Below are 22,134 nucleotides of genomic sequence, written 5' to 3'. Positions count from 1 at the left end.
ATGTTAACTCACACTGCATTAACTTATATTAACAAGCATGAATTTGTATTTTAATAATGCATTAGTAAATGTTGAAATAGGATTAATAAATGTAGTACAAGTATTGTTCATTATTAGTTCATGTTAGTAAATACATTACTTAACATTAGCCAGTGCAACCTTATAATAAAGTGTGACCGTTATACTTAATAATGTTATTACTAGGGATGCTCTGATCAGGATTTTTGGAGCCGATACAGAGTACCGATTCCTCATCATGGCGATCTGCTGATACAGAGAACCGATTCTTATGCTTCAAGGTTTATATAATTTTAACATTGCATAAAGCGCATTATCCCTATTAGGGCGGTACTTAAGTAGAGCTTTCTCCTTTCCTAAAAGAATAAATGAAGGATATTGTATATAAACCCTTAAACATGTCTGTTATAACCATTTAGTGCGGACAAGTCAAGGTCAGAAGCAGCTTTACAGAAAATAATAGATTAAACAGAAAAAAAATGGTTAGAAAAATGACTGACAATTGGAAACACTGCAAATGATGGAAGAATAATTCAACATTCCTCAATGAAGAAAAAGTTTGGAGTGCAATTTAGATGTTTAAGAAGTTAAAATGCATCTTCCTCTGCTTATAAACCTGTAAACTAACACTCGTTTCATTCGATCTGCCAGATAATCGAGTACTGATCCAGCCATAACATGTGATTATCAGTCAATGCCGATCAATCGGAGCATAGTTATTACTTTTATTACTGAATAAATGAAAGAATTAACTAATTGATTCAACCCAGGCTCATTCTGATTGCGTACCCCTATATACATTTCTGGAGAGCGCAAAATACGTCCTAGGAGCTAAGTATTTCGCAGTTTTTGTTTTCGCAAATCTGCCAGAGCCTGCTGTTTACACTTTTTCAGATCTCTATTTTTTTCATACCGCCGAATAGCATTCATGAAATTCTCCATCATTCAAACTAGTAAGTAAGTTAATGGATAAAAGTAGCTCACAGATATGCTTATTGTCATGGATTGGTCAGGCTCTCACGACCCCCACTCACGAAGATCACCATCACCTGACTTCTAATGAGCACACAGCTGCATCACATTCACGAGCACCAGATAAAAGCACAGCACTCCAGTCGCTCATTGTCCGGGCTCGTCTCGACGAAAGCGGACAACTGAGCGACCACTCAGCGTAGTCATCCTCAGCTAAAACAAACGATTTACTTACCTGTTCTCTTTGTATTCCTCCTAGTCTTCCTGGTCCTCCCGAATCGTCCTGTCTTCCAGTCCTTCCAAGTCTGTGTCATCCTCTGTCAGCTGTATCTGGTGTGTGCTGTCCATCCTCGTGTATTCCTGTTACCCAGCCACGGAGGAAAAGACCCCAACATCATTCCTGATCCTCCTGGCTATCCTTCATGTGCTCCTTGTTGTCATTTAATAAACACCCTAACGTTTCCTTACCTCTGTCTCCTGTCCGCTTCATAACAGAAGCCCGGACCCATAACGACGACAACATGAGCACCCCCGATCACCTTCAAGAGCTGGTGGACCAGTTGAAGCGGATTCTACAGCCACCAGCTCCACTTTCCAACGCACCACCAGCACCGAGCACTTCCGCCTCCACAGTTTCTTCTTCGGCCCTTCCTTCCAGTCCCATGGCCCGACCAGCGCCCTACTCAGGCGGAGCGGGGGAGTGCAATGGTTTTCTGTTACAATGTTCCCTCATATTCGAAATGCAACCTTCTCTATATCCCACAGATAAGTCGAAGATCGCCTACATCGTATCTCTACTCTCTGGACCTGCACTTAAATGGGCTGAGACGATCTGGAACCAAGCCGGGCCGGTCATGAATTCCATCACTACCTTCACGGAGTATTTCAAAGAGGTGTTTGGACGTTCTGATGGGGAAGTAGCCGCTGGAGAGCAGCTGTATCATCTAAAGCAAGGTACTCTATCTACACAGGAATATGCTCTCCGGTTTCGCACTCTAGCAGCTGCAAGTGGATGGAATGAGAGATCGTTGTTGACCACGTACCGGCTCGGCTTGGAACCCACTCTCCGAATCCAACTGGCCACATTAGATGATACAATGGGTCTGGAGAGATTCATCCAACATTCTCTCCGATGTTCCGATCGTCTCCGTTCCTATCAACAGGACACCATCACCCCCTCGTCTGCACTCCTCCAATCGCCTGAGTCAACAGCCTCTCCAGAACCAGAACCCATGATAATAGAGTCTGGAAGACTGACATCAGCGGAACGACAGAGGAGGCTGACCCGGGGTCTGTGTCTATACTGCGGTGTCAGTGGACACACCCGTATGGAGTGTCCCCTTCGTCCCATTCGGACTTCAGTGAGTGTATTCAGTACGAATATTGAACAATGTAAACCACTTACTACCACCGTACAAATAACTACTGCCTCTATTTCTCTCCTTGTCACAGCCCTCATCGACTCCGGGTCAGCAGGGAACTTCATCTCCCAATCCCTCTGTCGTCAACTCCACCTCCGTACTGAGGCGTCCTCGCATATACCAGATACAACCGATAACCCAGTGCACTCGATCTTCGACCCGTATCCATCGACAATGCGAAGACATCCTTCTTCAAGTGGGGTTGTTACATCAAGAGAGGATTCAATTTCTGGTTCTGGAGGGTGCAAATATGGACATCATTCTAGGGCGCCCGTGGCTGGTGAAGCACGATCCCATCATCTCTTGGGGCACAGGAGAGATAAAGAAATGGGGATCTGGATGTACACCTGCCTGTTTTCCAAATCTCCCTCTTCAAGGTCGGAACCCCATTTCTTTGTTTGCAACATCGGTCGAGAGCCCTCCTGAGAAGCAGTCTATCCACATTCCTAAGGAGTACAGCTCCTTTCATGATGTCTTCTGCCCCAAGAGAGCTTCCCAGCTACCGCCGCATCGGCCATGGGACTGCGCGATCGACCTAGTTCCAGATGCCCAGTTGCCAAGAGGTAGGATCTACCCGCTCTCGCTTCCAGAGAATCAGGCAATGGAAGATTACATAAGGGAGGCTCTGAGTCAGGGGTACATACGTCACTCAAAATCACCAGCCGCCTCAAGCTTCTTCTTTGTGGCCAAGAAGGACGGAGGGCTGCGTCCATGCATCGACTACAGGGTCCTAAATAACGGTACAGTAAAATACCGATATCCCCTTCCTCTGGTACCAGCCGCTTTGGAACAGCTCCGAGAAGCTAAAGTCTTCACTAAATTGGACCTCCGCAGCGCGTATAATCTGATAAGAATACGTGAGGGGGACCAATGGAAGACAGCATTCGTGACCCCTACTGGCCACTATGAATATGAGGTCATGCCTTACGGTCTGGTCAACGCCCCCTCCGTATTCCAAAACTTCATTCATGAAGTCCTCCGGGAGTTTCTTCACCACTGTGTAATAGTGTACATAGATGACATCCTCATTTACTCCCGGAGTGAGGCCGAACATCGCCAACACGTTGCGGAGGTCCTACACACATTGAGAGAACATCACCTCTACCTCAAAGCGGAGAAATGCTCATTCCACCAGAAGTCGATTCATTTCTTGGGATACATCATTGACCAAACCGGTATACGTATGGATGGGAAGAAAATTGAGGCTGTTCTATCCTGGTCAGAACCCACTTCCATTAAGGAGCTCCAGAGGTTTCTTGGGTTTGCTAACTTTTATAGACGGTTTATCAAGGACTACAGCAGGATTACATCACCTCTCACTAATCTCCTCAAGGGTAAACCCAAAGGACTGGAGTGGACCAAAGAAGCAGCCGCAGCCTTCCGCCTTCTTAAGAAGGAGTTCACAAGGGCCCCACTCCTGACTCATCCTGACCCAAATCTTCCTTTCGTGGTGGAAGTGGACGCATCCACCACCGGCGTCGGGGCAGTATTATCTCAACATCATGATACACCGCCCCGACTGCATCCCTGTGCCTATTTCTCTCGGAAGTTGAGCCCGGCGGAGCAGAATTACAGCATAGGAGACAGGGAGCTTCTAGCAATCAAGCTAGCCTTGGAGGAGTGGCGTCACTGGTTGGAGGGAGCCAAACATCCGTTCCAGGTGATCACAGATCACAAAAACCTCCAATACATCAAAGAGGCCAAGAGACTATGTCCACGTCAAGCCAGATGGTCACTTTTCTTCTCACGTTTTGATTTCTCCATTTCCTATCGTCCAGGACCCAAGAATCTAAGAGCAGACGCTCTCTCTCGTTTACACGAGCATCACGATCATGAAGAACTCCCAACGAAGATTCTTCCCGAACACATCTCCATTTGTCCGATCACCTGGAACGCTCCTCCAGTCGTTGCCACTCCGGAAGCCCCTGCTCCGCCGGGATGCCCTCCTCATCGGCAGTTCATACCACCTGAACACCGGGTAGATCTGATCCACTCCTTACATACCTCGCTAGGCACTGGACATCCAGGGATCAACAATACTCTCTCGCTAGTATCCCAACGATTCTGGTGGCCAAACATGGCAAGGGATGTGAGGCAATATGTTCAGGGCTGTAAGGACTGTGCCCAATCCAAGAGCCCACGTCATCTACCCGCTGGAAAGCTCCATCCCTTGCCGATTCCGAACCGTCCCTGGTCACACCTAGGAGTGGACTTTATCACTGACCTCCCTTCGTCAGAAGGTAATACCTGTATTCTAGTCATAGTAGATAGATTCTCAAAGTTTGTCAAACTAATCCCTCTGAAAGGTCTTCCCACAGCCTTTGAAACTGCCGACAATATCTTTAATCAAGTCTTCAGGTCATTTGGTATTCCAGAAGATATTGTGTCGGACAGAGGTCCACAGTTCATCTCACGTCTATGGAAAGCCTTCTTCAAGCTCCTAGGTGTGGCCGTCAGCCTCTCTTCTGGATATCATCCCCAAACCAACGGGCAGACAGAGAGGAAGATTCAGGAGGTGGGACGGTTCCTGAGGACCTTCTGCAGTGGTCACCAGAACTCCTGGAGCCAGTATTTGGGCTGGGCAGAATATGCCCAAAATTCACTGCGGCAACCCTCCACCGGACTCACGCCATTCCAGTGCGTCCTGGGCTTCCAACCACCGCTCTTTCCCTGGGATGGCGAACCATCTGATGTCCCCGCAGTGGATCACTGGTTCCGGGAGAGCGAGAGAGTCTGGGACGAGGCTCATCAACATCTGCAGAGGGCAGTCCGTCGAAGCAAGGTAACCGCCGATAGGAGAAGGTCTGAAGAACCCAGATACACACCCGGACAAAAGGTGTGGCTATCCACCCGGGACATACGCATGCGACTGCCCTCTCGCAAGTTAAGTCCCCGATTTGTTGGTCCCTTCACCATCGTGGAACAGGTTAACCCCGTCACCTACAAACTACAATTACCCTCTCACTACCGTATTCACCCTACATTCCACGTATCACTCCTGAAACCCTATCACGATCCTGTTCTTCCCTCCACAGAGCCTGACCACGAAGAGGAACCCCCTCCTCCACTGCTCCTAGAAGAAGGAGCCGTCTACGCAGTGAAGGAGATCTTGCGTTCCCGACGTCGTGGTGGCCAGTTGGAGTACCTGGTGGACTGGGAAGGGTACGGCCCCGAAGAAAGGACATGGGTTCCCAGAGCTGATATTCTCGATCCTAGTCTCATGGTGGAGTTTCATGAGAGCCACCCTGAGTTCCCAGCGCCTAGAGGCAGAGGGAGACCACCACGGCGTCGGAGGTGTCGGCCCTCAGGAGCGGGCCCTGGGGAGGGGGGTACTGTCATGGATTGGTCAGGCTCTCACGACCCCCACTCACGAAGATCACCATCACCTGACTTCTAATGAGCACACAGCTGCATCACATTCACGAGCACCAGATAAAAGCACAGCACTCCAGTCGCTCATTGTCCGGGCTCGTCTCGACGAAAGCGGACAACTGAGCGACCACTCAGCGTAGTCATCCTCAGCTAAAACAAACGATTTACTTACCTGTTCTCTTTGTATTCCTCCTAGTCTTCCTGGTCCTCCCGAATCGTCCTGTCTTCCAGTCCTTCCAAGTCTGTGTCATCCTCTGTCAGCTGTATCTGGTGTGTGCTGTCCATCCTCGTGTATTCCTGTTACCCAGCCACGGAGGAAAAGACCCCAACATCATTCCTGATCCTCCTGGCTATCCTTCATGTGCTCCTTGTTGTCATTTAATAAACACCCTAACGTTTCCTTACCTCTGTCTCCTGTCCGCTTCATAACACTTATGCAGAAACACTCCACTGCTTTGTTAAGATTTTAGTAACTATAACTTAGACTTTTTATTCAGTTTGTGTTCTCATTTTATTTGTAACACTGTAAGCTATAACATCGTCTTGCTTTTTACTACATACTTTCCTCTGGCTACATAATTTGCGATCATCAAAAATGTAAATATGGGTACATTTTCAGAATGAGCCTGTGTTGTGACGATTATTCTAAATTTTCTTTCAGGCTTCATCATTACCTTAAATCAACAGTATAAATACTGTACACATATAAAGTGTACTGTCATGAATTTGTCAGAATCTACACTGATTTCAGGGCTCAAAGACTTTTTTAAATATTCTTTGGCACTAAGCCAGTGTTCATGAGCACCTGTTTCTTAATCATTATCATCCCAAGACAGCAAGTAGCTAAACAACCATAGTTTAGTTGAGAAGTACAAGAGAACACAAGTTCTCATGAGAATCTGCACTAATTAATTTAGCAATTTTACAGTGAAGTACTGATTAATCTGTTTGGGCTATTTGTGTGTGTTACAGGAAAATATGTGCAGATTTGAGTTGTTGCCCCAAGGATGTACCATCATTAGTTGGAGTGTTAATTTATGTCAAAAGAAATTAATTTTGGTGCATTCCCAGACGCTGTCTTAGTAAATTCAAGCATTTTGTTTTTGCTAACATGCTAATGGGTGTCTGTTTATACTTATAATTGTAATGTATGTGTTACAGTTTTTTCCAACTGCTTACACATGTTTTCAAAACAATGTCTTCTTTTTTCAAAACTACACACAATTCTCAGAACTGCACACACAAAATGCAAAAAGCCTTACATCACCTTCAAAATGTAACATGCCATAAACACATCAGAATGAAATATTTGCATGCATGTTTGAATATATCATGTAAACTCTGTTGTTCTAAATCTAAAGCTCTTTGCTCTTTAGACTCTACAGTTCAATACAATGTTCTACAGGGACAGTACAGTTTTTTCCAGCTGCTTACATACAAAATCTTTTCTTGTCACACAATTTCTGAAACCTCTCACTCAAAATGCAAAACTACACCTCAAATCTCCAAAACCAGAAGTTATTTCTCAGTCTTGAACTTGTTGCATGAAACACATTTCTCAAAACATTGCACACAATTCTCTACCTAAAACACGAAATTCTAACAGCAATCCACTTGCTTTCCTTTTCCAAACACAACCAATCAAAATGCACTTATTCACAAGGTCGCAAACACACGCTCCTCAAATGTGGAAACACTAATTTATTAACTGATCACTAACCAATCACTGCCTTAGTCTAGTATAGGCCAAATGTGATGGGACACTGGGCTGTTCTGGTCCAAAAAAAAAACTGTCTTTCCATCCATACACAATTTGTAGTTTTGTACCTACCCCATTTTCCCCTTTTCTAAATCCTAAATCCTAAATTAAAAAAAAATAGAGGAATTCTTCTGAGCCTAGCACTGTAAAGTGTATGATAGCCAACCCTATGCCCACATGACGCTTTTTCAGGCAATGGCTAAAGTATATACTTTTGCTTTTTTTTTTTTTTACATTTTTACATACAATATGTTTATGTTTTGTTATGCTATAAACAAGAATAATGTTTGGCCTAAGAAATATTTTCTGTTCTTTCATGTCATTGGTGTTTAGTCTACCTGTTACTCCTCTCAGCAGATTACTGTCACTGTAAAACATTGTATAGAAATGTAGATATAAGCCTAAAGAGCAAAGAGCTTTAGATTTAGAACAACCGTGCTTACATGGTTTATTCAAACGTTTACTATTATGAAAGAAGTGTTTGCCATTTGATGCAAATGTTTCATTCTGACGTGTGTTTATGGCATTTTGAATGCAGTGTTACATTTTAAAGTAGATGTGAGGCATTTTGCATTTTGTGTGTGCAGTTTTGAGAATTGTGTGTAGAGTTTAAAAAAAAAGAAGACAATGTTTTGAAAATGCGTGTAAGCAGTTGGAAAAAACTGTAATCTGCTGAGAGGAGTAACAGGTACACTAAACACCTGACATGAAAAAAAAACTGAAAATATTAATTAGGCCAAACATTATTGTTGTTTATAGCATAAAATCATAAACATACTGTATGTAAAAATAAAAATAAATAAAAATAAATAAATAGAAAATATGTAAAGCAAAAGTATATACTTTAGAATACAGTAAAAACACACAATTGTGTGTGAGAGAAGTGTCAGGGGGAGAAGCGCCCATTGCCTGAAGAAAATGGGGTAGGTACAAAACTACAAATTGTGGATGGGTGGAAAACCTTTTTTTTTTCAGTTCAGTGTCCCATCACCTTTGGCCTATACTAGACAAAAGCAGTGATTACTTAGTGATCAGTTAAGAAGTTAGTGTTACCACATTTGAGGAGCACGTGTGTGCGATCTTGTGAATAAGTGTAGCATTTTGATTGGTTGTGTTTGGAGAAGGAAAGCAAGTGGATTCCTGTTATAGTTTTGTGTTTTAGGTAGAGAATTGTGTGCAGTGTTTTGAGAAGTGTTTTATACAATTAAAAACTGAGTTCAAGGATGAGAAATAGCTTCTGGTTTTGGAGATTTGAGGTGTAGTTTTGCATTTTGAGTGAAATGTTTCAGAAATTGTGTGACATGAAAAGATTTTGTGTGTAAGCACTTGGAAAAAACTGTAATTCACTGCAATTAAATGATAAATGGAGAGGAAAGAAGAAACACTGTTCATATGCACTATCTGACAAAAGTCTTGCTTTCGATCCAAGTTTTAGGAACAACAAATAATAACTTGACTTCTAGTTGATCAATTGGTGTCCGAAGTGGCTTATATGAAGGCAAAGGCCTCTAGATTACGTTTATTTTACCAAAATAAAATTTGATCATGCCTTGATTTTTAATTATTTAATTAGGACAGTAAGGTCTGACTTGTCACTTAACAGAAATAATGTACAGTGTAGAATATAAAGTCATGTTGCAGTGTAAAAATAATTAATATTGTGTATGACTCCAATGAGCTTGGAGGACTCCATCCATACATCTCTGCAATGACTCAAATATCTTATTAATAAAGTCATCTGGAATGGCAAAGAAAGTGTTCTTGCAGGACTCTCAGAGTTTATCAAGATCCTTTGGATTCATCTTCAATGCCTCCTCCTTCATCTTACCCCAGACATGCTCAATAATAGTCATTTCTGGTGACTGGGCTGGCCAATCCTAGAGCACATTAGCCTTCCTTGCTTTCAGGAACTTTGATGTGGAGGCTGAAGTATGAGAAGGAGCGCTATCCTGATAAAGAATTTGCACTCTCTTGTGGTTTGTAATGTAATGGGCAGCACAAATGTCTTGCTACATCAGGCTGTTGATGTTGCCATCCACTCTGCAGATCTCCTGCACACCCCCATACTGAATGTAACCCGAAACCATGATTTTTCCTTCACCAAAACTTGACTGTTTCTGTGAGAATCTTGGGTCCATGCGGGTTCCAATAGGTCTTCTACAGTATTTGTGATGATTGGGATGCAGTTCAATAGATGATTCATCAGAAAAATCTACCTTCTGCCACTTTTCCAAATGATCAACTAGAAGTCAAGTTATTATATTATTATTATAATATGTATATATATATATATATATATATATATATATATATATATATATATATATATATATATATATATATATATATATATGTTTGTGTGTGTGTGTGTGTGTTTGTGTGTGTGTGTGTGTGTGTGTGCGTGCGTGCGTGTGTGTGCATGCGTGTGTTTGTGTGTGTGTGTGTGTGTGTGTGTGTGTGTGTGTGTGTGTCTGTGTGCGAGTTCTTACTCTGTCTGTATGACCAGGAGCAGCAGCCAGAACTTTCCCCTGTCTCCAGTCCCACACACAGATTGTGTTTTTCGAGTCCAAACCCACAGACACCAAACACTGCAAATATGAGACACAAAACAAATCATATTGTAACAGAATTTAAAGGGCACATAGGTTACCCGTTTTTTCACATTTAATATAAGTCTTTTGTGTCCCCAGAATGTGTCTGTCAAGTTTCAGTTCAAAACACCCATCAGATTATTTATTATAGCTGTTTGAAATGTCTATATTATTGTCACGGGTAATAAGATACTGAGAAGGATCCAAAAATGCAAGTAAAAGTTTATTTGAGTGAGTGTACGAGGGATATAGGGTGGTAGCAACCGGGAAACAGACAGACGAAATCAGGTCCAGCAGCCACTCTTTACAGTCCTGAGCACAGACAGACATACATGAGCAAACACAACAAACTGACAAGGAAACATAGAAACGTTGCCCAGATATAGACACGATAATGAACCTCAGCTGGCGAGCTAATCAAAACAGCTGAGTACCGGCATGACACGTGACCATAACAAATACACGTGGACAACCAAAACAAAACAAACCCACGTGACAAAACAGACACTCCGGAAAGCGCACAAACCTGCAACCGTGACAGTACCCCTCCTCTTAAGAGCACCTCCTGGTGCTCCCAGAAGAGCTTACCTGGCGATTGTAATCATCGATAAGAGAGTGATCCAATATGTCCCCAGCAGGAACCCAACTTCTCTCCTCTGGACCGTAACCTTCCCAGTCCACCAAGTAGTGAAATCCTCGCCCCCTCCATCTCAAATCCAGAATGCGCTTAACCGAATAAACGGTCTCCCCATCTACGAGACGCGGCGGGGGAGGGACAGGCGTGGGCGGATTAATGGCCGCATGAAAATCTGGCTTTAATTTGGAAACATGAAACACGGGAGACCTGTGACAAAATCTAGCGAAATGTGCGACCAGGGTCTCAAAGGCACTGACAGAGGATGAAGGAGTCCAGCGGGAGGTCGATTAGAAGTTATAGAAACAGCACAAACAGAACAGGCCAAAACAAACTCACGTATCTCCCGTGCCATAGCTGGCCACCAGAATCGCTGTCTAACCAAAAATAAAGTACGACTCACCCCAGGATGACAAGCCACCTTGGGGGAATGTCCCCATCGTATGATGTCAGACCGAATCTCCTCCGGCACAAACAAGCGACTGGGTGGGCATCCGGCCGGGGGCGTTACCCCATCCAAGGCTGTGCGAACCCTGCTCTCGATTTCCCATGTCACCGCAGAAATACAAATCTTCTGGGGAACGATGGGTTCAAGAGTCATACTGCGCTCGGAAAAATCAAAAAGACGAGATAACGCATCAGGTTTGATGTTTTTAGAACCCGGTCGATAAGAGATGGTAAAGACGAATCGTCTGAAAAATAATGCCCACCGAGCCTGCCTGGAGCTAAGTCGTTTGGCGGACTTGATGTATTCAAGGTTCTTATGGTCGGTCCAAACGATAAAGGGAACCCCCGAACACTCCAACCAATGACGCCACTCCTCCAAAGGGAGTTTGACAGCCAACAACTCCCTATTACCAATTTCGTAATTACGTTCTGCGGGAGATAATCGGTGTGAAAAAAACACGCAGGGATGAATTCTGTCGTCCGAGGATGCACGCTTGGACAGGATAGCGCCCACCCCCACCTCTGACGCATCAACCTCCACCACAAACTGCTGGGAGGGATCAGGAGTCACCAGAATGGGGGCCGAAACAAAGCGGCCATTTAATTTTCTGAATGCAGCCTGTGCTGCACTCGACCACCTGAAGGGAGTCTTGGAGGAGGTTAAGGACGTCAAAGGGGGGACGAGCTGGCTGAAATTGCGAATAAAACGCCGGTAAAAATTGGCGAAGCTCAGAAATCTCTGCAGGGCCTTACGAGACTCCGGAATTGGCCAATTCACCACAGCCTGAATCTTCTCTGGATCCATGCGCACCCCCTCGACCGACACAATGTGTCCTAGAAAGGAAACAGACTGTGCATGGAACACGCATTTCTCCACCTTGACAAAAAGCCCATTCTCTAGCAGCCTCTGAAGCACTCGCCTGACGTGCTGCACATGTTCCTGGAAAGAACGGGAAAAAATCTGAATGTCATCCAGGTAGACATAAATAAACTGATCTATCATGTCTCGCAACACATCATTAACGAGTGCTTGGAAAACTGCGGGGACGTTGGAAAGCCCAAAAGGGAGAACACAATATTCAAAATGACCCCTGGGGGTATTAAATGCAGTTTTACATTCATGACCCTGCTTAATGCGAACCAAATGATATGCGTTGCGGAGGTCTAATTTCGTGAAAAAAGAAGCCCATTGCAAACGCTCGAACGCTGAAGACATCAGCGGCAAAGGATATGTATTCTTTACCGTGATGTTGTTCAGCCCTCGATAATCAATGCAAGGTCGAAGAGACCCATCTTTCTTTTTCACGAAAAAGAACCCTGCCCCCGCCGGTGAAGAAGAAGAGCGAATGATCTTAGCCGCTAGAGAACCAGAAATGTATTTCTCCATGGCCTTCCTCTCAGGAATGGAAAGAGAGTATAACTTGCCTTTAGGCGGAGATGTATGACGGAGCACAGAAGTAGCTCGAGACTTACTGAACACTCTCTTCAGGTCAAGGTACTCACTGGGCACCTTTGACAGGTCCATGCGCTCCTCCTGAAACACAGAACAGGACACAGCCGAACGAGCAGACGAAAGACAAGACTCATGACAGTTCTCACTCCACGAAAATATCGTATTCAGACCCCAGTTGATATGAAGTTTATGGAGAACCAACCAAGGATGCCCTAAAACCACCGGTGTGTTTGAACAGTCTGTTAAAAGAAATGATATGTGTTCAACATGATTTCCAGATGTAATAAGCTTTATGGGTTTAGTGGAGTGAGTGATAATGGGAAGAGAAATCCCGCTGAGGGCACGTACAGAAATGGGTTGTGAAAGAGCAATAACCAGAAGTTTAAAACTGAAAGCAAAACTAGAGTCAATGAAATTCCCCTCTACCCCGGAATCAATAAGGGCATGGGTGTTCTGGGTTCCGGAAACCCATGATAAAGTAGCGGGCAGTAATGTAGCCACCGCAGAGGGTTTATTCAGACTGATTTCACCCATCAGTAACCTCTTACCTACTGATGGGTGTTGTCTTTTACTGGACAAGAGACCACGCGGTATCCCGCGCCACCACAGTAAAGGCGGAGTCCTTCGTTTCTCCGTCGGCACTTCTCCTGCACAGACAGGCGGGATCTGCCCACCTGCATGAGTTCCGGGTCAACACTCCCCACTTCCGCCGCCGCAGACAAAACCAGAGGGTCAGAGACTGGATCCGAAAACCTCCCGTGCTGCATGCGGTTCTCTCGGCGAAGTAGTCTGGTGTCCACTCGGATAGCCACATCTACTAGTTCATCCAGAGTTTTAGGGAGTTCCAGTGTGTAGATCTCGTCCTGAAGACGGTCTGACAAACCATGCAGGAACATGTCCCACTGTGCCTACGTGTTCCAGCCGCAATTAGCAGCCAAGGTCCGGAACTCGATCGAGTAACCCGCCATGCTCCGATTCCCCTGCTGGAGCTCAGTGAGGACTCGGGCGGCCTCTCTCCCAGAAGCAGCGCGATCAAAAACCTTTTTAAGTTCTTTAGAGAACAGTTCAAAAGAAGCACATGGCAGCTTTTGTTCCCAGGCTGTAGTCCCCCACAGAGCCGCTTTTCCCGAAAGGAGAGTAATAACGAAGGCAACCTTAGACTGCTCCGTGGAAAATAATGACGGTTCCAATGTTATATATAAGGAACACTTGGACAGGAAGGACCGGCACAAGAGAGGCTCTCCAGAATAACAGGTCGGGGGAGGAAGGCGAGGTTCGACAGCACGGTTAGCACCCACCGGTGCTGGCAACACTTCTGGAGCTGGTGCGGCTTTAACTTGTGCCGCTCCAGTAACCAGCTGTTGGACCTGAGTGGTAAGAAGAGAAACCTGGCCGACCAAAGTCTGAATGGCCTGTGCGGTGGTAGCCAAAGCCTCATCCTGCCGATCAATCCTGGCGTTGCTGAGTGAGACGAACTCTGAGATCTGTGACATACTCGCTGGATCCATAGTAAGGTCAGTTCGTTTTGTCACGGGTAATAAGATACTGAGAAGGATCCAAAAATGCAAGTAAAAGTTTATTTGACACAGTCAGAATAAACTAGACAGGACAGGGAAAATGAGTGAGTGTATGAGGGATATAGGGTGGTAGCAACCGGGAAACCAGCAGCCACTCCTCAGAGTTCTGAGCACAGACAGACATCCATGAGCAAACACAACGAACTGACAAGGAAACATAGAAACATTGCCCAGATATAGACACGATAATGAACCTCAGCTGGCGAGCTAATCAAAACAGCTGAGTACCGGCATGACACGTGACCATAACAAATACACGTGGACAACCAAAACAAAACAAACCCACGTGACAAAACAGACACTCCGGAAAGCGCACAAACCTGCAACCATGACAATTATAGCTTAAAAAAAGTTGTTGCTTTTTTTTGTACTGGGCCTTTAAGGCTAGTCCTCCCCGCCCACAGTTCCCACCTGCCTGTCAGCAATCACCACCCTCGGCTGCCTCAGGAAGCAGATCTAATTCTGCTTTAACATCGAGATAACTATAAAGTTGAACAAACTACATGAAGCAAGTGAAATATCGCATCATGTTAACAAAATTGTTTTAAAACAATCAATCTAATTTATTTTTGATTTATGTTAAAACAAGTCTTATAATGTTTATGTAACAAAAATATTGAACATTTTTAAATTATATGCTCAAATCCCTGACTTCCGGCAATTGCCCAATGCATGTTATATGCGACTGACGTGTACAATGTATGACAGCATACTGCATGTAAGAAACATTTGTAGCAAAAGCTCCAGGAATAGACGAGTCTTATGGGTGTAACCCCGCTGGTCCTATACCACCCAACCCACTCCGAGTTTGGATCGAACCGGCGACCTTCCGTATGGGAGTCGGTTACTCTAACAAGGAGGCTAAAGACCATGGCCTCTAGCATCTTTCACTAGAACACCTTTAGAGGTCAGAGGAATGAGGTTTATCTGCACAGCACTTACTAGCTGGCCTCTGTTACATGGTAACCAATTAGAAGTGTTTACCACAGAAGTCCACGGTGAACAAGAAAAACAGTTGTCTTTGCGACATCTGATACCAGATCTATTTTTAATTGTCAGACACCCACATAAAAAAATACTGAAGTAATTTATAGTAAATACTATAGTGGTTTTTTAACCTTACAGACACTGACACCTCCAATAGAGATAGAGATGTTGTACAATCAGCTAAAATGTTGCTAAAATTTTGCATCACCAAAAATGATTGAGGTCATGTCCATGTGTTGTGCAATAAATCAATATACTAATTATTGTGACAGACCTAGTCGCACGTAACTTTCGTTCGGTCACCGCCGGTAGTAAGTAATTTGAGTTTATAATTCAAAAGTTTTAAAGGGGTGGTCCACTATGATATCATATTTTAAACTTTAGTTGATGTGTAATGTAGCTGTGTGAACATAAACAACATCTCTGAATGTAAGACGCTCAAAGTTCAATGCAAAGGGAGACGTTGGCTTTTACAGAGTTAGCTTAGAAAAGCCTACAGTAAACGTATTTTGGGGACTACAAAAAAATACATCAGGGCTAGTGAGATCACAAACGCTTCAGGTTACGCACAATCACCTCGCACACACCTTGCGCAGTGAAGGGGCATGGCCAGAGGCGCTGTAATGTAACAGCAGAGAAAGCTAAAATGCCATCCAAATGCTGCTATTTCCACAGAGCTTGTTCTGTTTCTGTATTTGAGCTTCCAAAGCACACGACACAAAGAGAGAAGTGCTAACAATTTAATTTTTAATTATGTTCCAGAGAATTTTAAAAAAATATATAGACCTAGCAGTTGACAAAGGAGAACTTCCAGAATCTCTCCCAGTTCAGCACTGGATACGGTTAAAACTCCTCAAAGAAGGAGCAGCTCCAAACATAATGGCAGAAGCTGTGGATTGTGATCCAAAACCTGTATTTTTATTTTTGTTAAAATTGATCTATTACATTTTTAGTGTTAACGGTATGTTGTAGCAAGGACGTAAACAAGGATGTAAACAACAGTAAGTGCTGTTTGGCACTGTTAACAATTTAGCTACAAATTCATATTCATCCATCAAATCGCTGTAAACACCCACAATATTCAGCAGCACTGCAATGTCTTCCTTTGCGGCCACTTTCCACATCTACATCTCAAATAACGAATATATCCTGGATATATATGAAAGACACTTGTCAGATTCTATTTTACAGAGCAGGCATTAGATTTAGGTGTGTCCTTTTCATTTTATGTCTAATTCAGGCTCTCACTGACACAGCTATACTGACTGACAGTATTTACACAGCATTATGTTAGCTGACCAATCAGAGCCTCTTGAGGGCGGGCTTTCTGAGAAACTAGAAAATATGACAGTTGTTTTCATGTTAGCTGAGCAGCTGTATATGGTCAAAGTAAGATATATGAAAAAAAAAAACGTGATTTTCTACAAGTGAAGCATAAGCACACATCTTTTAAACACAATCGAGCCTTAAAAATACACTATGGATCACCCCTTTAAATATTTTTGTTAATCCCTTGGTGCCACTATCCAACACCACTAGAAGAGCAAGTAAAACAATGTAAAACTACTCCAACTGTGTTCATCTGACAGTAAAAAGTCAGATACCACCATGGCTTGAGGATGATAAATTATGCAATAATTTTTAGGTGAACAATCCCTTTAAGGATGGACAGTACTTGTCCAACTAAACAAGAAATAATCTTGAAATCTTGAAATAATCCTATTTTTGTCCTTTGTTTTCTTTCTAACAATAATTTCTGGTGGTTGAAAATTTGGTGCAAACATTCATTCATTTCTTTTCAGCTTAGTCCCTTTATTAATCAGGGGTCACCACAGCGGAATGAACCACCAATTTATCCAGCACAGTTGCTCCCTATTTGACTTAATGTCAGGTTAAATAAACCCAGCATTTTTAGAGTGTAAACATTATAGTGAACCAAAATAGCTGTAAAATTTTGTCTATTTTAAGTCTATTTTTATGGGAATGTTCTAACAGTATAACGGCACAAAGGAACAATTTCCCTGTTAGAATAATCACCAATGCATTCCTTTCCAGTTAATAAAGAATAAAAACAAAGCAGAGCTTGAGCATTTAAAGCTCTTGCTTTGTTATTGGCCATTGGTGTGGAAGCTAATAGTTTTTTTATATGCTTATCTTTACAGTTATGATCTTCTTCGTCGCCATCAAATATACTTCCTACCGACTACTTATTGCCAGAAGCATCTCAAAACAGAACCAAATCAAAACCCCTAACTGTGCACAAATCATGTATAATCTTCCTAAATGTTGTTTGCTGAAGGGAGCTCATTAGTTCAGCATCCCTTTGATGTGAGTTTGTTGTTTTCCATCAAACCTGATGCACCAGTTTTCTTCTAAGGTTGCGCCGCACTGGCTCAGGCTAAAGCAAAGAGTCTTTAGTCAATTACGGCATGCTAAAACCTTTGATGAATAAAGGAAGAAAAGTGTTGCTTTAGACACCCGGGGTCTCTGAGGCGGCGTCTCACTGCTGCTCTCTTTGCCTTTTCATCCGTTGGTGCGAAATAAATGATGGGGCCAATTTCATGCTGAAACTCTGCAAATCACTCTCTCAGCTCCCCTGGGGGGGGGGGGGGGAGGGGGGGGGGAGGGGGGGGGTGACAATAGGTTACTTTTCTCAGATAATGTGAGAGTGAGCTAAGAAATGTGCAATGTCAATCTCAGAGGTACGATTTTCATTCTACGCATCTATCATAATCTACAGTGAGTGGAGTGCTTTTGATAAATTGACACTTAAACCTAACTCTCATCTACTTTGGCCTTTTATTGTGCAATTTTCAGGATTCAATATATCACATTTGTACTAAAAGCATTACACACTGCCAGTGGTCTACGTGACATAGTATTAAATTTGTGTTTTGGATCAAATAATGCAGAGTAAGATCCCTTATCCTTCCTGCAGCTATTAAATCAATACTACACTCTGCCTTTCAGAGACTAATCAAAAATATAATTGAATTTTGGCATTTCATAAATTAGTGAAAATCCTAATAATGTTGCATATCCTGTTATTCCATTTTTTATTTCTTTTTTCTTTTTGTCTTTTGAGTCAGTTTAATGAATAATTACATTTCTGGAGCTGCAGACCACTTTCCTTTTCTTTTTGCAAATAAAACTTAAAAAAGATATAATACAAATGTTGATTTAACAATAGCAAATTGGCCTTGTTTGTGTGACTAAACCCATGTTGTGTGACTAAAACCTGATTCTTTCCTCACAATAACCCACTGACAATGGATGTTGGTAGGTTTATGCATATCGGAGGCACTGCACTGGTCATTATTTTTAATGAGGAGATGTAGGCATGTCATCCGAGCACTGATGCCAATCAAAGCCCCTTACACTTGTGTGTTGCCACGTATGTGTTTCTTAGAGGTTATAGCAGACACTTTTACAAAGGAACTGTGGATTCAGAATATCTAGATGAACATTCATTTATTTTCCTTCGGCTTAGTCCCTTATTTATCAGGGGTCACCACAGCGGAATGAACCGCCAACTATTCCAACATATGTTTTACGCAGCGGATGCCCTTCCAGCGAGATATATTCAGCTGCAGACATGTTTCAGGACCCACAATCAAGGACACAGGATCTAGGCAGGGACCAGTCATTAGACTGTGAACAGTTTAGGGCAGGGCTATTCAATTAGTTTGTCATGGGGGCCAGTTCATGAAAAGTATTCAAACGAGGGGCCGGAGAGATATGACTTACAATATAAGTCAGGAGAAGCACTGTAGCATCGAGAGCAACACCGAGTAAGTACATTTAGACCTGTTTTCAGTTGCTGTGTTTGGTTAGAGAACGCTTAGACTTGTTTCAGCTGGTTGTGTATTGGTTGTTGGACATTTAAAATTGTTTTCAGCTATCTGTGTTTAGTGTTTGGTTAGAGAACAGTTAGACTTGTTTCAGCTGGTTGTGTATTGGTTGTTGGACATTTAAAATTGTTTTTCAGCTATCTGTGTTTAGTACTAGCAAGTTTTAGCCACTGTTTCCTTTTGTTTACTGTAAGAGCTTGCGTGCCGAGCCGGAGGTTTTTTCGCGCGCCCCCGCGGCCGCAGTTTCGGGTGTTTTGTAACTTTGGAGGCGTGTCCAAACGCCAGGTAAAGACTATATATTTGAACACATTTGGTCTAGCTAGCAGGAGAAGCACTGTAGCATCGAGAGCAACACCGAGTAAGTACATTTAGACCTGTTTTCAGTTGCTGTGTTTGGTTAGAGAACGCTTAGACTTGTTTCAGCTGGTTGTGTATTGGTTGTTGGACATTTAAAATTGTTTTCAGCTATCTGTGTTTAGTGTTTGGTTAGAGAACAGTTAGACTTGTTTCAGCTGGTTGTGTATTGGTTGTTGGACATTTAAAATTGTTTTTCAGCTATCTGTGTTTAGTACTAGCAAGTTTTAGCCACTGTTTCCTTTTGTTTACTGTAAGAGCTTGCGTGCCGAGCCGGAGGTTTTTTCGCGTGCCCCCGCGGCCGCAGTTTCGGGTGTTTTTACTCTCGAGGCGTGTCCACCTGAGCTCAATCAGCAAAGCGCTCGGGGGTGTATATAAGCGACTAGTCTCACCGCGGCAGCGGTCGCGGCAGCCTCGTGTGAAGCCCGCCTCGTGTGAAGCCCGCCTCGTGTGAAGCCCGCCTCGTGTGAAGACCGACGAGGGTAAAGACCATCGACTCTACCTGTGCGACTAAGACCGACGAGGGTAAAGACCATCGACTCTACCTGTGCGACTAAGACCGACGAGGGTAAAGACCATCGACTCTACCTGTGCGACTCCACCGAGCAAAGACACCGACAAAGCACTTGAGTACTTCTTACTTTATTTTCTTTTCTCCTTTTCTCTGCACTCATTATTGTTTTCCTTGCACTTTATTATGTGTTTACTAATTCCTGTTGTTACTAATACTCACAGAGCACGGGAGGTACGCTGCAGGCGCAACCCTCACAACCTTCGATCAATTCATGTATCCTCTATTTCACAACTCTCTCTCTCTGTGGGCCTCTGGAATTGTCAATCTGCTGTTAACAAAGCAGATTTTATTACCTCCATAGCCAATCATTATGACTTTAGTCTCATGGCTCTAACTGAAACCTGGCTGAGACCGGAGGACACTGCTACACATGCAGCTCTTTCTACTAATTTCTCTCTTTCCCACACCCCTCGTCCGACAGGGAGAGGGGGTGGGACTGGACTACTGATTTCCAAAGAATGGAAATTCACTCAGAGACCGTCCCTGCCAAAAATCAGCTCTTTTGAATTCCATGCAGTCACCATTATCCACCCCTTTCGCATAAATGTGGTTGTCATCTACCGCCCACCGGGTACATTAGGTCACTTCTTGGATGAACTGGATGTTCTTCTCTCATCTTTTTCTGATTATGACACTCCCTTGTTGGTGCTAGGTGACTTCAACATCCACATAGAAAGACCTCAAGCTGCTGACTTCCAGACTCTGCTTGCATCTTTCGACCTCAAAAGAGCACCTACCTCTGCTACTCACAAATCAGGTAATCAACTGGACCTTATTTACACTCGACATTGCCTCGCTGACCAAACACTAGTAACTCCACTACAAACATCGGATCATTTCCTTCTCTCTCTCAACATCCACATTACTCCTGAGCCGCCACACACTCCTACTCTAGTTGCCTTTCGCAGAAACCTACGCTCTCTCTCACCCAACAGACTATCCACCATTGTTTCTAACTCTCTTCCTCCATCTTCCAAACTCTCTGCACTTGATACGAACAGTGCAACTGATACACTCTGCTCCACGCTAACATCATGTCTAGACAGACTATGCCCTCTGACATCCAGACCAACCCGAGCCAGTCCTCCTGCACCCTGGCTCTCTGATGTTCTCCGTGAGCATCGCTCAAAACTTCGGGCTGCTGAGAGAAGCTGGCGAAAAACAAAAAATCCTGAACAGCTCATAACATACCAAACTCTTCTGTCTTCTTTCTCGACTGAGGTTACTTCTGCAAAGCAGACATACTTCCGTCAGAAAGTCAACAGTGCCACCAATCCTCGCTTGCTTTTTAAAACATTTTCCTCCCTCCTTCACCCTCCTCCTCCACCCGCATCCTCCACACTCACTACTGATGACTTTGCTACATTCTTTTGCACCAAAACTGCAAAAATCAGTGCTCAATTTGCTGCACCTACAACAAACACACAAGATACACCACCAACACCACACACACTCACCTCTTTCTCCCAGCTCTCTGAGTCTGAGGTGTCCAATCTCGTGCTATCAAGCCATGCAACCACCTGTCCGCTAGATCCCATTCCCTCTCATCTCCTGCAAGCCATTTCTCCTGCAGTCATACCAACACTGACTCACATAATTAACACATCTCTTGACTCTGGTCTATTCCCTACTTCATTTAAGTAGGCTAGGGTAACCCCTCTGCTAAAGAAACCCAACCTGGATCAAACGCTACTTGAAAACTACCGACCGGTATCCCTGCTTCCATTCATGGCCAAGATTTTGGAGAAAGTAGTGTTCAATCAAGTCCTAGACTTTCTTACTCAAAACAACCTCATGGACAACAAGCAATCTGGCTTTAAGAAAGGCCACTCAACTGAGACTGCCCTGCTCTCGGTCGTGGAGGACCTCAGACTGGCTAAAGCAGACTCTAAATCATCTGTCCTCATCTTGCTGGATTTATCAGCTGCTTTTGACACTGTAAACCACCAGATCCTGCTATCTACGCTTGAGTCACTGGGCGTCACAGGCACTGTTATTCAATGGTTCAGTTCCTACCTCTCGGACAGGTCATTCAGGGTGTCGTGGAGGGGAGAGGTGTCCAACCTACAGCATCTATACACTGGGGTACCTCAGGGCTCTGTGCTTGGACCACTTCTCTTCTCT

At 43.8% G+C, this 22,134-nt stretch overlaps 1 protein-coding gene across 1 annotated transcript in view; it reads right to left on the bottom strand.

Moving 5' to 3' along the window:
• Positions 1-22,134, bottom strand: part of eml5 (EMAP like 5) — a 239,066-nt gene that overhangs the window by 127,037 nt on the left and 89,895 nt on the right. The window contains exon 3 of the mRNA XM_056476502.1: positions 10,032-10,130. Within this exon, the coding sequence (XP_056332477.1) occupies positions 10,032-10,130 (99 nt within the window). The remainder of the gene's footprint in view (positions 1-10,031; positions 10,131-22,134) is intronic.

This window comes from Danio aesculapii, chromosome 17, assembly GCF_903798145.1.
Source record: "Danio aesculapii chromosome 17, fDanAes4.1, whole genome shotgun sequence".
In the NCBI taxonomy this organism is placed as follows: Eukaryota; Metazoa; Chordata; class Actinopteri; order Cypriniformes; family Danionidae; genus Danio; species Danio aesculapii.
This window is presented reverse-complemented; position numbering and strand designations above follow the sequence as displayed.